At 43.8% G+C, this 15,061-nt stretch overlaps 2 protein-coding genes across 11 annotated transcripts; both read right to left on the minus strand.

Annotated features, from left to right (window-relative positions):
• Window positions 1-60: 60 nt before the first annotated feature.
• Window positions 61-8,734, minus strand: LOC311101245 (heterogeneous nuclear ribonucleoprotein L-like). Of its 3 annotated transcripts, XM_084142359.1 has the most exons (14): window positions 8,609-8,734; window positions 7,134-7,252; window positions 6,461-6,698; window positions 6,278-6,363; window positions 5,827-5,923; window positions 5,651-5,723; window positions 2,761-2,796; window positions 2,244-2,315; window positions 1,666-1,937; window positions 1,450-1,571; window positions 1,128-1,329; window positions 964-1,021; window positions 769-876; window positions 61-656 (listed from the first exon to the last, which is right to left on the minus strand). In XM_084142359.1, exons 1-14 carry the CDS (start codon window positions 8,681-8,683, stop codon window positions 598-600), a joined length of 1,617 nt encoding a protein of 538 aa, XP_083998485.1. In that variant the 5' UTR covers window positions 8,684-8,734; the 3' UTR covers window positions 61-597. The 3 variants fall into 3 exon arrangements, with proteins under 3 accessions (XP_083998485.1, XP_083998486.1, XP_083998487.1); XM_084142360.1 differs by lacking the exon at window positions 2,761-2,796 and having other exon boundaries at window positions 8,609-8,715; XM_084142361.1 differs by lacking the exons at window positions 2,244-2,315; window positions 2,761-2,796 and having other exon boundaries at window positions 8,609-8,715.
• Window positions 8,735-8,937: 203 nt separating this feature from the next.
• LOC311101252 (uncharacterized protein) lies at window positions 8,938-14,376 on the minus strand. 8 transcript variants are annotated; one of them, XR_014609904.1, is made up of 9 exons: window positions 14,310-14,376; window positions 13,356-13,587; window positions 12,966-13,148; window positions 12,485-12,565; window positions 12,350-12,391; window positions 12,079-12,123; window positions 11,885-11,971; window positions 10,679-11,341; window positions 9,313-9,770 (listed from the first exon to the last, which is right to left on the minus strand). XR_014609904.1 is itself a non-coding variant. In XM_084142369.1 (8 exons), exons 2-8 carry the CDS (start codon window positions 13,577-13,579, stop codon window positions 9,719-9,721), a joined length of 714 nt encoding a protein of 237 aa, XP_083998495.1. In that variant the 5' UTR covers window positions 13,580-13,587; window positions 14,310-14,376; the 3' UTR covers window positions 8,938-9,718. The 8 variants fall into 8 exon arrangements, 5 of the variants coding, with proteins under 5 accessions (XP_083998495.1, XP_083998498.1, XP_083998494.1 ...); XR_014609905.1 differs by having other exon boundaries at window positions 14,180-14,376; XR_014609906.1 differs by having other exon boundaries at window positions 12,350-12,388; window positions 14,310-14,367.
• Between the last annotated feature and the right edge of the window lie 685 nt (window positions 14,377-15,061).

Consider the following 15,061-nt stretch of genomic DNA (forward strand, 5'->3'; position numbering starts at 1 on the left):
CATATGAACGGAATAGTTTAATAACAGAACAAATACTAGATAAAATTAGAATTCTTACAATAGTTTGTAGTATCATTTTATTGAATAAGCAAGTTGTTAACTGGCATAAAGATGTTTGTTTGTTGAGGGCTGTCAACAAAACATGCACTACTTGAAATTGATTTTTATTTCTTACAACTAAAGAAACTCCTTCCTCTAAATACCGACAGGCATGGTATGGAGCAAGCAGCAATAAAAAAAAACATGGGAGAGTAATAAAATATGTAAATAAACAATACTTCTACAAAAGCTTTTCCCTGTTCATCGATCAGGCATAAAAACAATTCTCAAATGTTTTGTAATTTACCAGTTCACACAGCTTGCTTTTATGAGCTCAATTTCAAAAGAATTAGGACAAACCAATAAACTCACTAATGGCCTAAAACAGACATGGTCAAAATAGGGGTGAAAGACTGTAGGGATGACAGTTTGTGGGGGTGAAAGACTGTAGGGATGACAGTTTGTGGGGGTGAAAGACTGTAGGGATGACAGTTTGTGGGGGTGAAAGACTGTAGGGATGACAGTTTGTGGAACATTCTCCATGATCCTGGTGGCTGTTTAGGTTGCATGCTGAGCGGTAGAAAAGCACAGCTTGAGGGTGTAAGGGTACGGGCCAGCTGAAGAGACAAAGACAGAAGGTATTAGAAAACTAAAATAGTCAATCAACACACCATTTGAATAAACAGTGCAATTTTTTTTTATGCATAGGCTTAGCGCTCAAACACTTACTTGCGTTCTTCATCTGGTAGTGGTTTATCATGGACAAAGCCTCCATGGCGTCGTTGATGGACTCCCACTCCAACAGTCCTGACGAGCTGCGCTCACCTGGACCTGCACCTGATAAGACAGTCCAACTCAGTTTAGCACCAGTCATACTTACCAAAGAGTATGTAGTTTCAAAATGAAGCTCAAGTGTACACTTACTCTTTCCCGTGAACAGTTTGATGTTTGCAGGTGCTTTGACACAAACCTCTTCACAGATCTGAAAAGAACAAGACAACGGTAAATTGGTGACTGTTTTGTAGGTGTTGGTCTTATTTCACTGATCCCTACTTAAGAATGGTTTACCAGTGTGCTTTGGGACTCACCTGAGTGAAAATCTCTACGGACGAGTCTGGCTGGGCATTGAAGAAGTGCAGGACGTTGCTGGGGTGCTGAATGCGGTTCTTGGCAGCCTGCTCTGGGGAGGTGAAGCGGTTGTTGCGGGAGCCGTGGAAGTCCTTGAAGCTGGTGCTGCCGTCCTCCAGCTCGTAAGACTGACCGGGCATGATGGCCTGCTGCTTGGACACACTGCAAAGGGAAAAGAGCATTAGACTGAACTTGTACAAGCCTCAGACAGCAAATAAGATTAAGCACAAGCTTTAAATGACAAGGCACTGAATGAACAGGTGTTTCAGATAGACATCTTACCAGACGCTGAGCTTCTGTCCAAATAGGAAGTGGTTGTTGAGGTGAGTGATGGCCCGGTCCACAGCGTAACAGTCTCCCATCTCCACCATGGCTGCTCCTGGCTTACTCTTCATAAACTTAACCTGAGGTAGAGGACGAGATGCATGGGGTCACTCAATACCAGCAGCCTCTTATTGAAATAACTGCAATGGCTTGCCCCCTTCCCTTCACACTTACCCGCTCCACGTTGCCGTAGAGACAGAAAACGTTGAACACTTTGTCTGCGTTCATCTTGGCAGGCTCCAGACCGTAGACCATGACTACAGGGGAGTCTGCGTGGGCACTGTACTCGCCGGGGGGGGGAGGGGGAGGGCCGTAGCCAGGTCCACCGCCGTAGCTGTGTGCCCCCCCTCGTCCCCTCATGGGAGGACCCATGCGACGGCCCTCGCTGTAGTGTGGGGGTGGTGGGGGGCCATAGCCGCTCTCGTCATATCCATGGTAACCACCCGCTAGGAACACAAGGGACCACAGGATCAAACAGGGAACATGGCTTGATAGGGACAAAGGATAGACATTCCAAAGAAAGTGGTCAACCTCACCATGTGTAAAACTTCTGGTTTTGGTGAAAGGCTGGCACATTCCATTACTAGGTGAGCTAAGAAAATGTACTACACCGCACCACTTCGCTGCCACTGTGGGGTACCCATTTTTAGTCCAATTTTTTGCCCACCACCTGCACCTCGCAGGTGAATTTAGTGTGAGGAGAGCACTACAAGGGCCAGCACGTGTGTGTCCCCTGGGCTGAAGAGCCTTACCGTACTCTGGAGGGTGGTCTCCCAGCAGAGCCGGCGCTCTCACACGCTTGTTGGGGTTGGCACTCCCATCTTCTGAGAGGTGATAAAGGCAGGAGGCAGAAAAAAAGAAGAGGGGAAGAGCGATAGATAAATTGGCAAGAAACGACAGGAGACATGACAATGCAGCGCAGTAGCGGATATTCAATTAGAATTAAGGATAGCACACAAGAAAAGCACCACATCTAGAGAAAGAAAGCACACTAACGTAATAACTACTGAATATTAATAACACCAACAAGACAACAAAAATCTACATAGTATATCTACTGGTTCAGTCATGGCATTTTGATGCCAAAAGGTGACAAAATTCATCTTTAATTCTCAGTTTAAACTGTTATTACTACAGCTAAGAATGAATTAAACGCTAACAAACAATCCTGAAATCTTTCAAACATTCTCCATTTTAAATATTTTAGCATATGGTAGAAGGGAGAATGAGGTGGGTGAGAATTAACCCAACATAAGTTTGCAAACACACCTCCAGCATTGCTCCCATTGCCACCAGCTTCTGCATCTGTACAGGTACACATCTCATACACATTAAATTCAGCCCCGATTAAACACATTCACCCACACATGGATAGTTGAGAAATTAAGAAAAGTGTCACTGGCGCAGTAGAAAAGTTTGACTGTTTCAACATTCTACAATTTAAACTATTTGAATACATTCACAATCCATTATCTCCATACTGTAAGTAGGTTATACAAATAAGAATGCGTCACATTTCAATTCAGTCTACAAGTCTCGAAAAATGAAAAGACTACATTGCCCCCTAGTGGAGAGCCACACAAACACCAGCTTTATTCAGACAAGTCATTCAACAGAGGACAAAATGCCTACTGGGAAAGCACTACAAGTCCCCTCCAAGGTGAAATGTGGTGTCACTGAGAACAGGGGGAGTGGAACACCATATAAAAGCAGACAACAAAAATAAAAATAAAAATAGATACCTTCAAGGAGGACAATATCACTATATATTTTTGAAGACATCCCGAGTGTAAGAAATGGGAATATGTGTTGTGTAACAAACTGGGACTCAGTTTACTTACAGCATGGATATATTGAGGGACAAAGATTGAGGCTGGAGACATTTGCTGTTATTTGGCAGTGGGTCCATTACTTCTCTCCGTGTTCATTTCATCCTTTCCATCTTTCACTCCACTCCCCTTTGGAAGAACATTTCCACCTTTGTCGGATTTCCGGCCCTTTTTTGTGGCAATTTCCATTGTGGTTTGTGGTCCACTCTCCAAGTGCCTTATCGAATACACTCCTTGCCAATGGCAGGCCGCAACGCAGCCATTTGGCACATTTCAGACCTGGGTCCTCATTAGGCGCAAATTGCCAGACCTGCGTCACATGGAAGGTGTTACACAGGTACTAAAAAAGGTCAAACTTCCACAAAAGAGCTGCATTCAGAAAAAGATGAAGAAACTAAACAGGGATGCATGTTGCAAGAACAGTATAGGGAGGAAAGGAGGGGGGAAAGAGGAAAGGCAAATCAGAACACCCGACTCCATGAGGTATGCATATATGAGAAAAATATGGTCTGTCTGAATGTGCGTATGCTTGTTCATGTTTGTAGTGTCTTCATCAGTTGTCTGTTGTTTTCCTTCCCATGTGACTGGCTACAGCCTGACAGTGACAGTGCGAATCATCTATGGAGTCAGTGCAGCAACAGGAGTGGAGGGTTTTGAGTAGTGTTTGATGTGTTAAACACCAGGAGCAGGGCACAAAAGAGCGAAACCACCTGCACCACCAAAGGCAGGCAGGTACAGAGAACAAGACAGGTCTGTGTAGTCTTGAGCAACTGGTTTGTATCAGTATGGTTAATCTGTTTTGTGTTTGTGTGAGCATGCTCGTCCCTACAGGCCTCTGGATGTTGTCTTTATAAGGTGGGTCTCCTGTGGATGTGTATCTGTCAAAAAGCTTCCGTGTCAGCAGTGAGGTGATGACTTGCAGGTGAGGTCTGGGTGATGGCATGTTTCAATGTGTCAGGCATGTCTTGCTGGGGTCTCAAAATTGGGAGGGTGTGGAAAGCGCAGCTTAGTGCCAATGTACCAGCAACCAAACTCCCCATGGAAAATGTGTCATGCCATAAAGGAGATGGATTGGGGGGGGGGTCAGTTTATCAAAGCATGTCTGCTGCCATGGTCTTGCAGTCTATTCATCCCCAATGTCCTAAGTGTTCCTTCTGTTTGGTACAGAATGTGGATGTGTCCTTATTGAAGTAGGAGCGGTGGAGGTTGAGAGTAGTGTTGACGGCAGGAGTAGTGTTGGGAGTAGTGTTGATGACGGCAACAATGTGTCTCCGATGCATATATGGAAATGTGTTGCTCCAAAGTGTTCCGACGAGAAGCTAGAGTGGCTGTTGTTTTGCAGTATGGTCTATGCTTAAAGTAGCCTGTATAGATGTACAGATCTATAAATTGACGAGTGCACTGGGAATGAAAGGAGCGATTGGCTGTTGGTAGAGCAAGCTTCACGAGAGACTCAAGTGAGTAAACAGGAAGGTATTTTTGCTCAGACAGTTTACTCTTACAACTTGATGTATTCATGGGCAGTGTATCAGATTGGTTGCCATGGCACAAACAATACAGAGCACTCAGTATGTATAAGTATATTTTTACACAGGCATAACATCACTGTCTATCAGACACTGCTGAGACGCCATCAAGCAGGTATTCAGACAAGAACGTAAGAAATTAATAGATCAGTGGTGAGATTTACGAGCAACATCGTAGAATGCTTCCTTCCCATTTAATGAGCAACAAATGACTGCTTCGTCAGGTAGTTTTACTACGAGTCAGTCATCGCCAAACTAGAAAAGCTGCATGCCAGAATCTCACAGGACCTTGATTTGGTACCCTTAGTGCCCACATATCTTTAGATCTGATCGCACTGGGTTGAGGTTAAGGAGTTTACTCAAGGGTGTTCCAAGCAAGGGTGGCATTTTTTTGTATATATGTGTACAAGTAAAAGCCTTGAGCAATAACTGTAGTCTCTAGTGAAGAATATCTGGCCATTCAGCTGCTCCTTGCATCCCTAGCGTGTCTGGCTGTGTGACGGACAGTGTATCACCAGAAGATCACACCAGCACTTCAGTCATAATGCCACTGAAATGGAGCCCCATGCAAGAGTTAACTGTAACTCGCTAAACCAATATAAAACAGCTGGCAAGAAAGATACCAACCCAGCCCTGCAAACATTCGAACAAGTTGGACATTGACCTGGTTAAAGGAGCATTTCCTGTGCTCAGTGGCATTACCCCTGAAGGTCTACCATCCAACCCCCCTTCCCTCCATTCCCCACAGTGGCAGTAAGGGTGCTGGTAGTGTCAGCAAGGACCACAGATCGCTGTGTGCGTTACCTTGACCACTCAGGTTGGGGTTGGTGTAGTCCCAAGTGTCCTGGTCATTCTTGAACACATTGAGACGAGTTGGCTGTGGGAGAATATAAAAATTAATTCCAGCAACGCATTTTTCCAAGTCCATATCATGGAACACTAGAAGATCTTCTGGGCTATGGATGTGCATTCTCCCCTACCTTGGCATATTCGATCTTGAGCGTGCAGCAGCCAGAGTAGATGTCTGCCCCATTGAGGGAGGCCTTCGCCCTCTGTGCACTCTGCACCGAATCAAACGTGTTGAGAGTCAAGGAAAGGACATGCAGACTACAGTTCTGAGAACAGCACCTCGCACAGACACCATAACAAGTTCTGGTAATTCCAGAGCTTATTGCACAAGCCCTTGTTTACAAGTCTTTTGTGCTAGCAAAAAATAAATAATCTGATTAATAGTCTATCACTCATCACGTACAGTATGTGCTACAAACAAATGACATGTTCCAGACTGCTGGTTGCCTGACGTGGTATGTAGAGACAGTATGTCAACTTAAAGTTCCAGAGTTCCTTAGTTCCGCCAAGCATTACCTGAGGGCATGCAACTGTTTCACAAAATACATCACTTTGAAAAATGAATTTTGCAGCAAAGGATATTCCACCATGGCCTGAACACCATTCTTCCGGAAGATGACAATCCTCTGGACAGGGCCGCAGTTATTGCAGACCGTGTAGAGCACATCCTGTAGACATAACAAGTAATTCACATTATCAGAAATAATAACGAAGTACACAGCACAACAGAATCAACAGGTTGGGTAGAGGTGGCCAACACTTTACCGTGGTAACAGGGTAGATTGGGTTCATGATGGTGAGAAGTAGCACATTGTTGACACTTCTAGAATCGTCCGGGTCGCCCGGCCGGGAGATCTTCTGGCTGGTGGAGTAGTTGACAAAGGCTGGGTGCCCGGAAATGTAGATCTGGTTGTCATTCGCATACGTCACAGCAGTGCATGACCCATTCAGATCCTCATACTCAACCAGGGCCTGACGCTTCTTGGGCATAACAACCACATAGCTGTAAACAAAAGGTTATATTAATAAAGGATGCATAACAAAGTCAAGAGGACAAAGTGTATTTATTTGCTTTGCTTACAGGCTAGAGGTGACCTAGCCTCCTCTGGGGTGCTTCTGGGTGAGCAGGCTTGTTTCAGCTCGGATTCTAGCTGCTCATCGGGAACTTGAGCTGAATCAATTGTGTTATAGAACGGTTAGAATAAAAGCCTGCACACCCAGAAGCTCTTCAGAGGTAAAGATAGCCATAACTGGTTAAACAGTAACCAACTATAAATGGTTGCATTGTGTTTGTGTGGAGCAACATTTTGACCATGAAATGTGTGCATTGTAAGCGAAGTAGACTGGGTACCAGTCTGCTTCTGCTTGAGCCATTTCACTGTTGTGAACACGCAGATATTTTTGAAAGCAGACATCACTTAATGTGCATATTCATCACCTAATAGCTCCAAACTCCTGCAGGGCCTCCACAAGGTCAGCCTCCGTAATGCCATCCACCAAGCCCCTCACATGCACAACTGGAGAGGGAAGGGTCTTATGTGGGTCATCATAGCCCTCCTGCAAAAAAGAATGGGCCAATTAAATTTAAGCAATAAACTCATGTTTCCTGGTCAGCTCATAGCATGAGGCTAGCGGAATAAACTCAACTACATAGTAAAAGAAGTTTGAAGAACTCCACCAATGGAGTTGAGCAGAGACCAGACCACATCAATTCGTCCAAGGTCAATACTTCAACAATTTTTTTTTAGTAAACGCTTACCTTGTACCTATGTTTGTTCTCTGTGGTTGCATGCCTTTGTTTGCTGAAATCCACACGTTTTAATAAAACTAATAAAATACAACCACTGACTGTTTGCGCATGTGCCAATTGAATCTCAACGAAAGTCGGTGGTTGTATTAGATTCGTTTTATTAAAACTTATGGATTAAGACAAACAAAGGGATGCAACCACAGAAAACAAACATAGGTACAAGGTAAGCGTTTCAATGTAAACGTTTTGGAGTATTGACCTTGGGCGAATCTATGTAGTTCGAGCTGAATTCCACAAAGCCTGCTCTCTGCTAAAACTCCGTTGGTGGAGTTAATCAAACGTCCTTCACCATGGAGTTGAGTTTAGTCTAAACTCGATTTTATTTACCTTGGCAGGAAAGATGAACATTAACTACCTACCAACATGTCATGATGTAGGTGTAACTAGTCCGCAAATTTTGGGGGGGAATATTAGTGAGGAAATTTATTTTGTTATCCCTAATATTACGAGAACATGGCCTAAGATACGGTTATGCATATTCGAGAATATGAAAATATTGACTAGGTAAAGTAGCAAACCAATTAGCTCGCTAACTAGTTACCAGCTACATCAATGAACGCGTCAATAATGAATCTAGCTAGGTTTATTTCAAGTTAACACACCAACTCGTGTTCGTTGTCTGGGTTGTGCCTGGCAAAACGATACCACTAGGCTAGAACAAAGCAATAACGTTACGCTACCACTAGCTAGCTACCATATGATTTGTGGCCTGGATTGCATCCCCCCATTCATTCAAAAGAAAAAAGGCTAACTAGCAAGCTAACGTTAGCTAGACAATGTGGTTGGAGAAAAAAAATGATGAACAGATAACTAACTAGCCAGTTAGCTAACCAGCTACATAGCGATATGTTTACTCCACTGGCAATTTAAGCTAAACATTAAATAGTAGACCGAAAGGTATTCTACAAAAAAATTAATTGTTTATTTTAACATCGTGGAACACCGGAGCGCAAGCTAGCACGAGCTAGTTAGCTAACGTTAATGTGTGCAATCCATTTTTGAAACGCCGCGTCATGAGTCTGAGATTGTTAGTTACAAATAAAGAGTACATTTAAATGCATTTTCTTGTTATATCGCAGACGAAATCAGCATCAATCATTTACCGTTGCCATTCCGTCGTTGGTTTTTAGTCTTTTTGTTGCCCTGCCGCCTTCGTAATAACGGCCTGCCATAGCCATGTTGTCCCAGTTACAGGTTGGTAGCAATGACGGTGTGAAATGGACGGAAAAGTCATGAAAAAGACTCACCATTGGGCCCGCCTTGAAGAGTCCGCTGCGGTTTCCAATTGGCCTAAAAGCACGTCAATAATGTAATCATCAACTGAGGACCAGTTAAAAACCACAAAACACACAAGCCTTTCTGAATATCCCGTAGTCAGAGATCAACCCACTACTACTGTATTGATCACTTATCTGTAAAAAATAAATAAAAGTAAACATTAACCATCTTTATTTCTACAGTCAATAGAATTTCAATTCAGGTGAGTGATCTAGGTAGTTACAGCTTTTTGAGAATTGATTTTAATTAGCAAGGTTGAAAAGAGAGCCAAGATTACTTGCACCAGATACAATGGACATATTGACAATGGGTTATAAGGAAATAACCATGAATAAAGGTGTTGGCTATGTCAACACATCTTCCAAAAGTGATAAGGTGGGGCATAAGTTTGAAAATGAAAACTTATTGACTACAAACCATTTTACATGGGAAACATACCATGTCATTTCCTTTTTCAATATAAAACATCTCCATGTAAGACACATTCTGTAGATGTTCTCAATGTTCAAAAGAAAAACTAAACAATTAATTAATGTGTTGAGATTTATTCAAAAATCGCCTACTGTCATATAAGCCAGGGAAAGCAAAACTGAAAGTACATCCGTTACAGCTCTTGAACACAATGCCATACTGAATATAGTAGATAAGAAATAAGAACAAATACAAAGTTCTGGTTCACAAATCCCACTTCTGAAATTAGATATTTGAACTGTTTTGCTTTATAGAAAAGATTGACATATGGGAGAGCCATTTTAGGAATGTGACATCGTGTAAGGCATGCAGGGTTAGATAAAAGCCAATTATATAGAGTAATTACATGGCATCAGAAAAGGAAGGGGTAGATTCTAATCAATGCAGGGAACAAAGACAAAACAAACAGCTGCAAGGCTAAACCAGTTGGTTGGAGGGGGATGGGGACGAGTTTAGTCTTCAAATCAATCTATGCCTGGGGTGGGGCTCTTTTTCTGGCTTGGAGATCTGGAACGACTGAAACAGACAGAGAGGGGTGTAAGTACAGGGCAGACAGCATTTCCACTTAGTAGCCAGCCCGGCACCCATCTTGTCCCAGCATGTCCACTCAATAACTAGCCCGGCACCCATCTCAGAACCAATCACAGCTCCAACCCTGCTGGCCCATATTGCACTCTGTCCCACTACAACCAGTTTGCCTTGGTCAAGACACTTTCATACTTTATAAATACAACACATTACAGGTACATTGGATATTGCCAAATTCCACAAATGATATAACATGTAGGAAGGCAAACCCTAATTTTGCATAGTTAAATCAACAAGTGAAAGTTCCAGAGGTCAAGGAGATGGAGGAGTTGGGTGTTGAGAGACTGGGGTGTTTTAAAGGGGGTTTGAGGTGATAAAATCATCCCTTGAATTTTCACACAATGAGACAAAAGACCAGGGTAGGAGCTGAACTTTACGAATGGAACCCAAAACAAACACTTACCAAATAAATGACAAAAGACTTGCCTTTTGCAAGCCCACATCTTTAGAATCCTATCTTGATATGGTAAACTATGTGCAGACACTTATTTAAAACCCAAGAGAACAGCGCAAATATTCAAATAGGTTGACCTAATATACAGTATTAGGATAAGCCACCATCAAGGTATCTGTTCTTTTTCAGAAGTAAATCAGCTACATTCTCCCTAAAAAACCCTACACTGTATCACTACACCCGGGATAATATGTAATGTATTCGAAAGATAATATTTAACACTCATACACCCACCCACAGACAGAAAGACACACATACACCTGTGGATTCTGACAGTGCATGCTCTGGATAGTTGAATGTTAGCGTACAGTATGTTAGGGAGTATCAGACTATACGTCTGTGTTCTGATCATGAATGACATTGACTCTTGGGTTTTGGTTACCTTTGGAGACAGTGGCAGAAACAACATGTACAGAGAAGCGACGGATGCTAGAACTCGAAGACACACTCGGAGGGTCTTGAAGTCTGATCTCTCGTCAGCTCTCCTTTCTCACCCTCTCAGAAGCTAAGCAAGAGGCCGGGCTCTGTAGGGAGGGGGCCTTAACTGGTCGACTGAACTTGGCTCAGCATTCAGGTCTGTGGTGCGTGGGTTCTGGGAGGGAGTGGGGTGGGTGGAACTGTGTGTGTGCGCGTAGGATGGATGTGTCTCGTCAGAGTGTGCGTCGGACGACCTCTTTAACCAGCGTGGCGCAGGCTGATTTCTGGTCAGCCCTTTTCACCCTCCGGGAGGACGTTAACACAGCAAGGATGACCCTGGTAAGTGCTTGTGCAGTCAGTCGACTCCCCACACTCTCTCTTTAAAAAAAGGCTGATTGGTCACCGGAGTCTGATCACGACAGATTTCTCTTTTGGGTTTTTGAGGTTCTCTCGCCCTCTGAAGCTAATCAAATTGAGGCTGGATCTGAGGGAGAAGAGAAAAGAGAAGAGCCCCGCTCCCCCCAGCCGTCACCCAAACAGCCCCTCTGTCTCCGAGGTTAGGCTCATCCTCTGTGTGTGACTCTCTGAAGCTAATCAAGGTCTGGCCAGGTCATTCTAGGAGAGGGACCTCCAAGAGAAAAGAACATTAAAATCAGGTATTTGTAAAAGATAAAGAGGGGGGTTTGGGGTGGGCAGTGTTCCTTACTCTAGCTTGGGGTGCGTTAGAGTCCCTGACTATTTATTTCTCTCCCCCTCCCTGGCCCCATCTCCAGCAGCAGCCATCTCTCTGATGAGTTGTCGCTCTGTGCGTTCTGGAAGGTCGACTCAGCAGACTTCGGGTGGAGGCTGGTCTGAGGTTGAGGGGGCAGCTACCCACGACTTACCTGATCACACCTAGCCCTGTCTAACAGATGGCAGTATACTTAAGCTGAGTGAATATGTGGACTGTCATCTTTGAAAAATGTGATTTTGTGATTAAAAGAGGTAAGGGGAGAAGGGGGGGGGGCTTCCAGCACATTTGCAAAACAATATTCCAAATCACCCAAATTAAGTATAATTAGCAGTATTGTACAATATGGGCTACAAGACAAAGACGATCGTTTTATGTCATGGCATTTACACAGTGCAGTAGCAGCTGTGAAGGTATGGGTTGACGAGGCAGAGAGCTTACCTATTCCTCTTATGGCTGGGAGAGCGGGATCTGGAGCGAGAGGCCGAGTGCCCTCTGGCCAGGGACCCTGACCGAGAACGGGAACGACTGCAACACAAAAAAACATGGGAGCAAAAACGCAGGCACCCCAACTCCAGATGGGATCAAGAGACATGACAGCTTTCAAGAGGAAAGTATTGGGCAAAGTGGCTTACCTCCTAACAGAGGTCCTGGACTTGGACCGCGCAGGGGAGACAGACCTAATATGGAAGGGTGAAGTGTTTTAAGTGTTTCAAGAAAATGACCTGTTTTGAACCCAATAGATAAATTAAATGAAAACAATCAATCATATGAATACATTTGCAGGAACAACATGGATGATCGAACAGGTTTGCTCAGAATACAAATGTAGACTATACTTCCTATGAAACCAATAAAAAAAAAATACAATGTCATCAGCATGCAAAATTAACCGTAGACTCTTACCTCTTCCTACGTTTGGGATAAGATGGGGAGCGGTGCCTGCTGCTGTGTGTAGAAGAGAGACCAGTATCAGCACAGGGAGAGGTTTGAATGACAGTAGCAAAGCAGGGGATAGGAGGAGAAACCCTGGTGACTTACCGGTCATTGCTGCGGGAGCGGGATCGATAGCGGCTGCCACGTGACCTGGAGCCGGAACGAGACCGGGAGCGAGAGCGTGATCTGGAATACAAGAAACAGGCTGTGATATAATTACACACTATTTCTACTTAATTTGGATCAGAGGACAATTTAGATCACAGTCAATTTCTCATTTTGGTCTCGAGCTGAAAAAGTTTAAGAACCCCTGCTCTACTATATAACCACAGTAGTGAAATATAAAGAGGACGGCATTGCCCCTCAGCAGTAGAGACAAATCCAACCAGATCAGCATATTTTGTCTGTGCTTAATAGTTTTTCCTCAACAACATACAGTGACATTTTTCTCAAACCTAGTGATACTGTGATGTAATAAGAACAATGTTGCATAAAGAGAAAACTACATAATCTGCATTATGCAGAATTATGACTGCTACTGGCAGTATATCAGAGGCAGCCAGCAGACATTGGGCAAGTAGAATACCTGCTCCGACGACCTCCTCCCCTCTTGCTGAAACGGTAGCAGTCATAGGCATAGTGGCCCCTATCCCCACACTGGTAGCAGCGGTCTTGAGGGTCAAAGTGGCGGCGGCTGGGGCGGCCATGTTTGGTCTTCCGTGACATGCCAGTGGACAGCTCCACACGGATCCGAGAGCCGCTCAGCACCCTGAGGTAGGGAGAGATGGCAGAGTTTCGTGATAATTGGGTAAGAAAGAAAACAGTGTAATACTGGGCAACATCTGCAAGATTATGGCCTGAATTACAACAATTAATATCCCAAAACTGAAACACACCACTTCAACCCAAATATCTATAAACTGATGTGACAACATTATGGGCTGTGAAATGTGCAGATCAATACAAAGTTACTCACTTTCCATCCATGCCTTTAACTGCGTCCTCTGCATCACGGGCATCTTCATACTCCACAAAGGCGAAACCTGGGGGGTTCCTTGCCACCCAAACGCTGCGTAAAGGGCCATAGTAACTGAACGCCCGTTCTAGCTCACCCTTGGCAGCACCGTTGCCCAAGTCGCCAACATAGACCTTGCAATCGGTGTTACGAGAAGAGCTGCGAGAAGACGAGTGGTATGACATCTCCCCACCTGGAGGAAAGAGGGAGAAACTGTGAACATCCACAATGAACCAGTTAACTAGCTAAAGTTGGTTTAAAAGTAAACATAGGAAAACTGAGCTGTGCATGAGAGTATAAAGCTAGCTACTAATATAAATAACCTAGCAAGCTAACGCGTTGGCTATAAATACAAGCAAGAAAACAACTAGCTAGCCAGGGGTGTATTCATTACGGAAACAGTTTACCGTTTAAGAACCAAACGGAAGCTAACAGAACAAAACGAGGGTTTCTATTGGACAAATTCAGGTAGGTCCCGCCCCGTTTCGTTCAATTTGCTTCCGTTTAAGAAACGTTTTGCAACAGAATAAGCGTAATGAATACGCCCCAGCTCTGCGCTCGCTGTTTTAGTTAAATATTGGTAGACAATACCCCGTTGCTCACTATCTCTGACAATGTTTCTTCCTTATTATACTGTGTAGCTAACAGTTTTATCGCTAGTGCCATCCTCAATAAATTAACCAGAGACGATATAGCTAGCAACGTTGTTTCTATCTAGTTTCCTTAACAAACTAGCTAGCTAACAGTACGCTAGATCAAGTAAACAATGGCGTCCGCGCGGTTACCTTTATCCCCACACAGTTACGCGATTGATTTATCAGTCTCCGCTCAATTTATAGAAATAAATCTTAAAAGTATTTCTTATTTTCAATTACTTATTTTACAGGATTTCAAATTCTTCACTAGGCAACAAACCTATTCGATGTTATGTCAGACGACCCGTGCAAGAATGCACTTGCGCAGTAATGTGCCCCAATACAGTGAGGTCATGTGTTGTTTTTCACATTGGTTATGATGGTTATTATCTGCCTTGGCCCTTGGCAAACTGGGGGTAAGAGGACGACGGTCAATCTGCCAAACAGTCTTGATTTCATACCTAAAATTGTCAATATATTGTATTATTTTTGAGATTGAGATATACCGAACAAAAAAATGTAAACGCAACAAGTAAAGTGTTTCATGAGCTGTAATAAAAGATCCCAGCAATTTTCCATAAGCACAAAAAGCTTATTTCTCTCAAATTGTGTGCACAAATTTGTTTACATCCCTGTTAGTGAGCATTTCTCCTTTAACAAGATAATCCATCCACCTCACAGGTGTGGCATATCAAAAAACTGATTAAACAGCATGATCATTACACAGGTGCACCTTGTGCTGGGGACAGTAAAAGGCCACTCTAAAACGTTTTGTCACACAACACAATGCCACAGATGTCTCAAGGGAGCATGCAATTGGCATGCTGACTGCAGGAATGTCCACCAGAGCTGTTCCCAGAGAATTTAATGTTAATTTCTCTATCATATGCCGTGTCCAACGTCGTTTTAGAGAATTTGGCAGTGTGTCCATCTGGCCAGCCCAGGACCTACACATCCGGCTTCTTCACCTGTCTGAGACTAGCCACCTGGACAGCTGATTAAACTGTGGGTTTGCACAACGGAAGAATTTCT

Source organism: Coregonus lavaretus, assembly GCF_964263955.1.
Source record: "Coregonus lavaretus genome assembly, chromosome: 26".
Classification (NCBI taxonomy): domain Eukaryota; kingdom Metazoa; phylum Chordata; class Actinopteri; order Salmoniformes; family Salmonidae; genus Coregonus; species Coregonus lavaretus.

What these genes read in the sequence shown, in the direction of transcription:
- LOC311101245 (XM_084142359.1), bottom strand. Translation starts at nt 8,683, where the DNA reads ATGGCTATGGCAGGCCGTTATTACGAAGGCGGCAGGGCAACAAAAAGA. An exon ending in CAGGAGTTTGGAGCTATTAG is followed by an intron (nt 6,699 to 7,133) that starts GTGATGAATATG and finishes TTTTGTTTACAG; the next exon opens with CTATGTGGTTGTTATGCCCA. An exon ending in TCTACGGCAACGTGGAGCGG is followed by an intron (nt 1,572 to 1,665) that starts GTAAGTGTGAAG and finishes CCTCTACCTCAG; the next exon opens with GTTAAGTTTATGAAGAGTAA.
- LOC311101252 (XM_084142369.1), bottom strand. Translation starts at nt 13,579, where the DNA reads ATGTCATACCACTCGTCTTCTCGCAGCTCTTCTCGTAACACCGATTGC. An exon ending in CGCTCCCGCAGCAATGACCG is followed by an intron (nt 12,392 to 12,484) that starts GTAAGTCACCAG and finishes TTCTACACACAG; the next exon opens with CAGCAGGCACCGCTCCCCAT. An exon ending in CCCAGCCATAAGAGGAATAG is followed by an intron (nt 9,771 to 11,884) that starts GTAAGCTCTCTG and finishes TGTCTGTTTCAG; the next exon opens with TCGTTCCAGATCTCCAAGCC.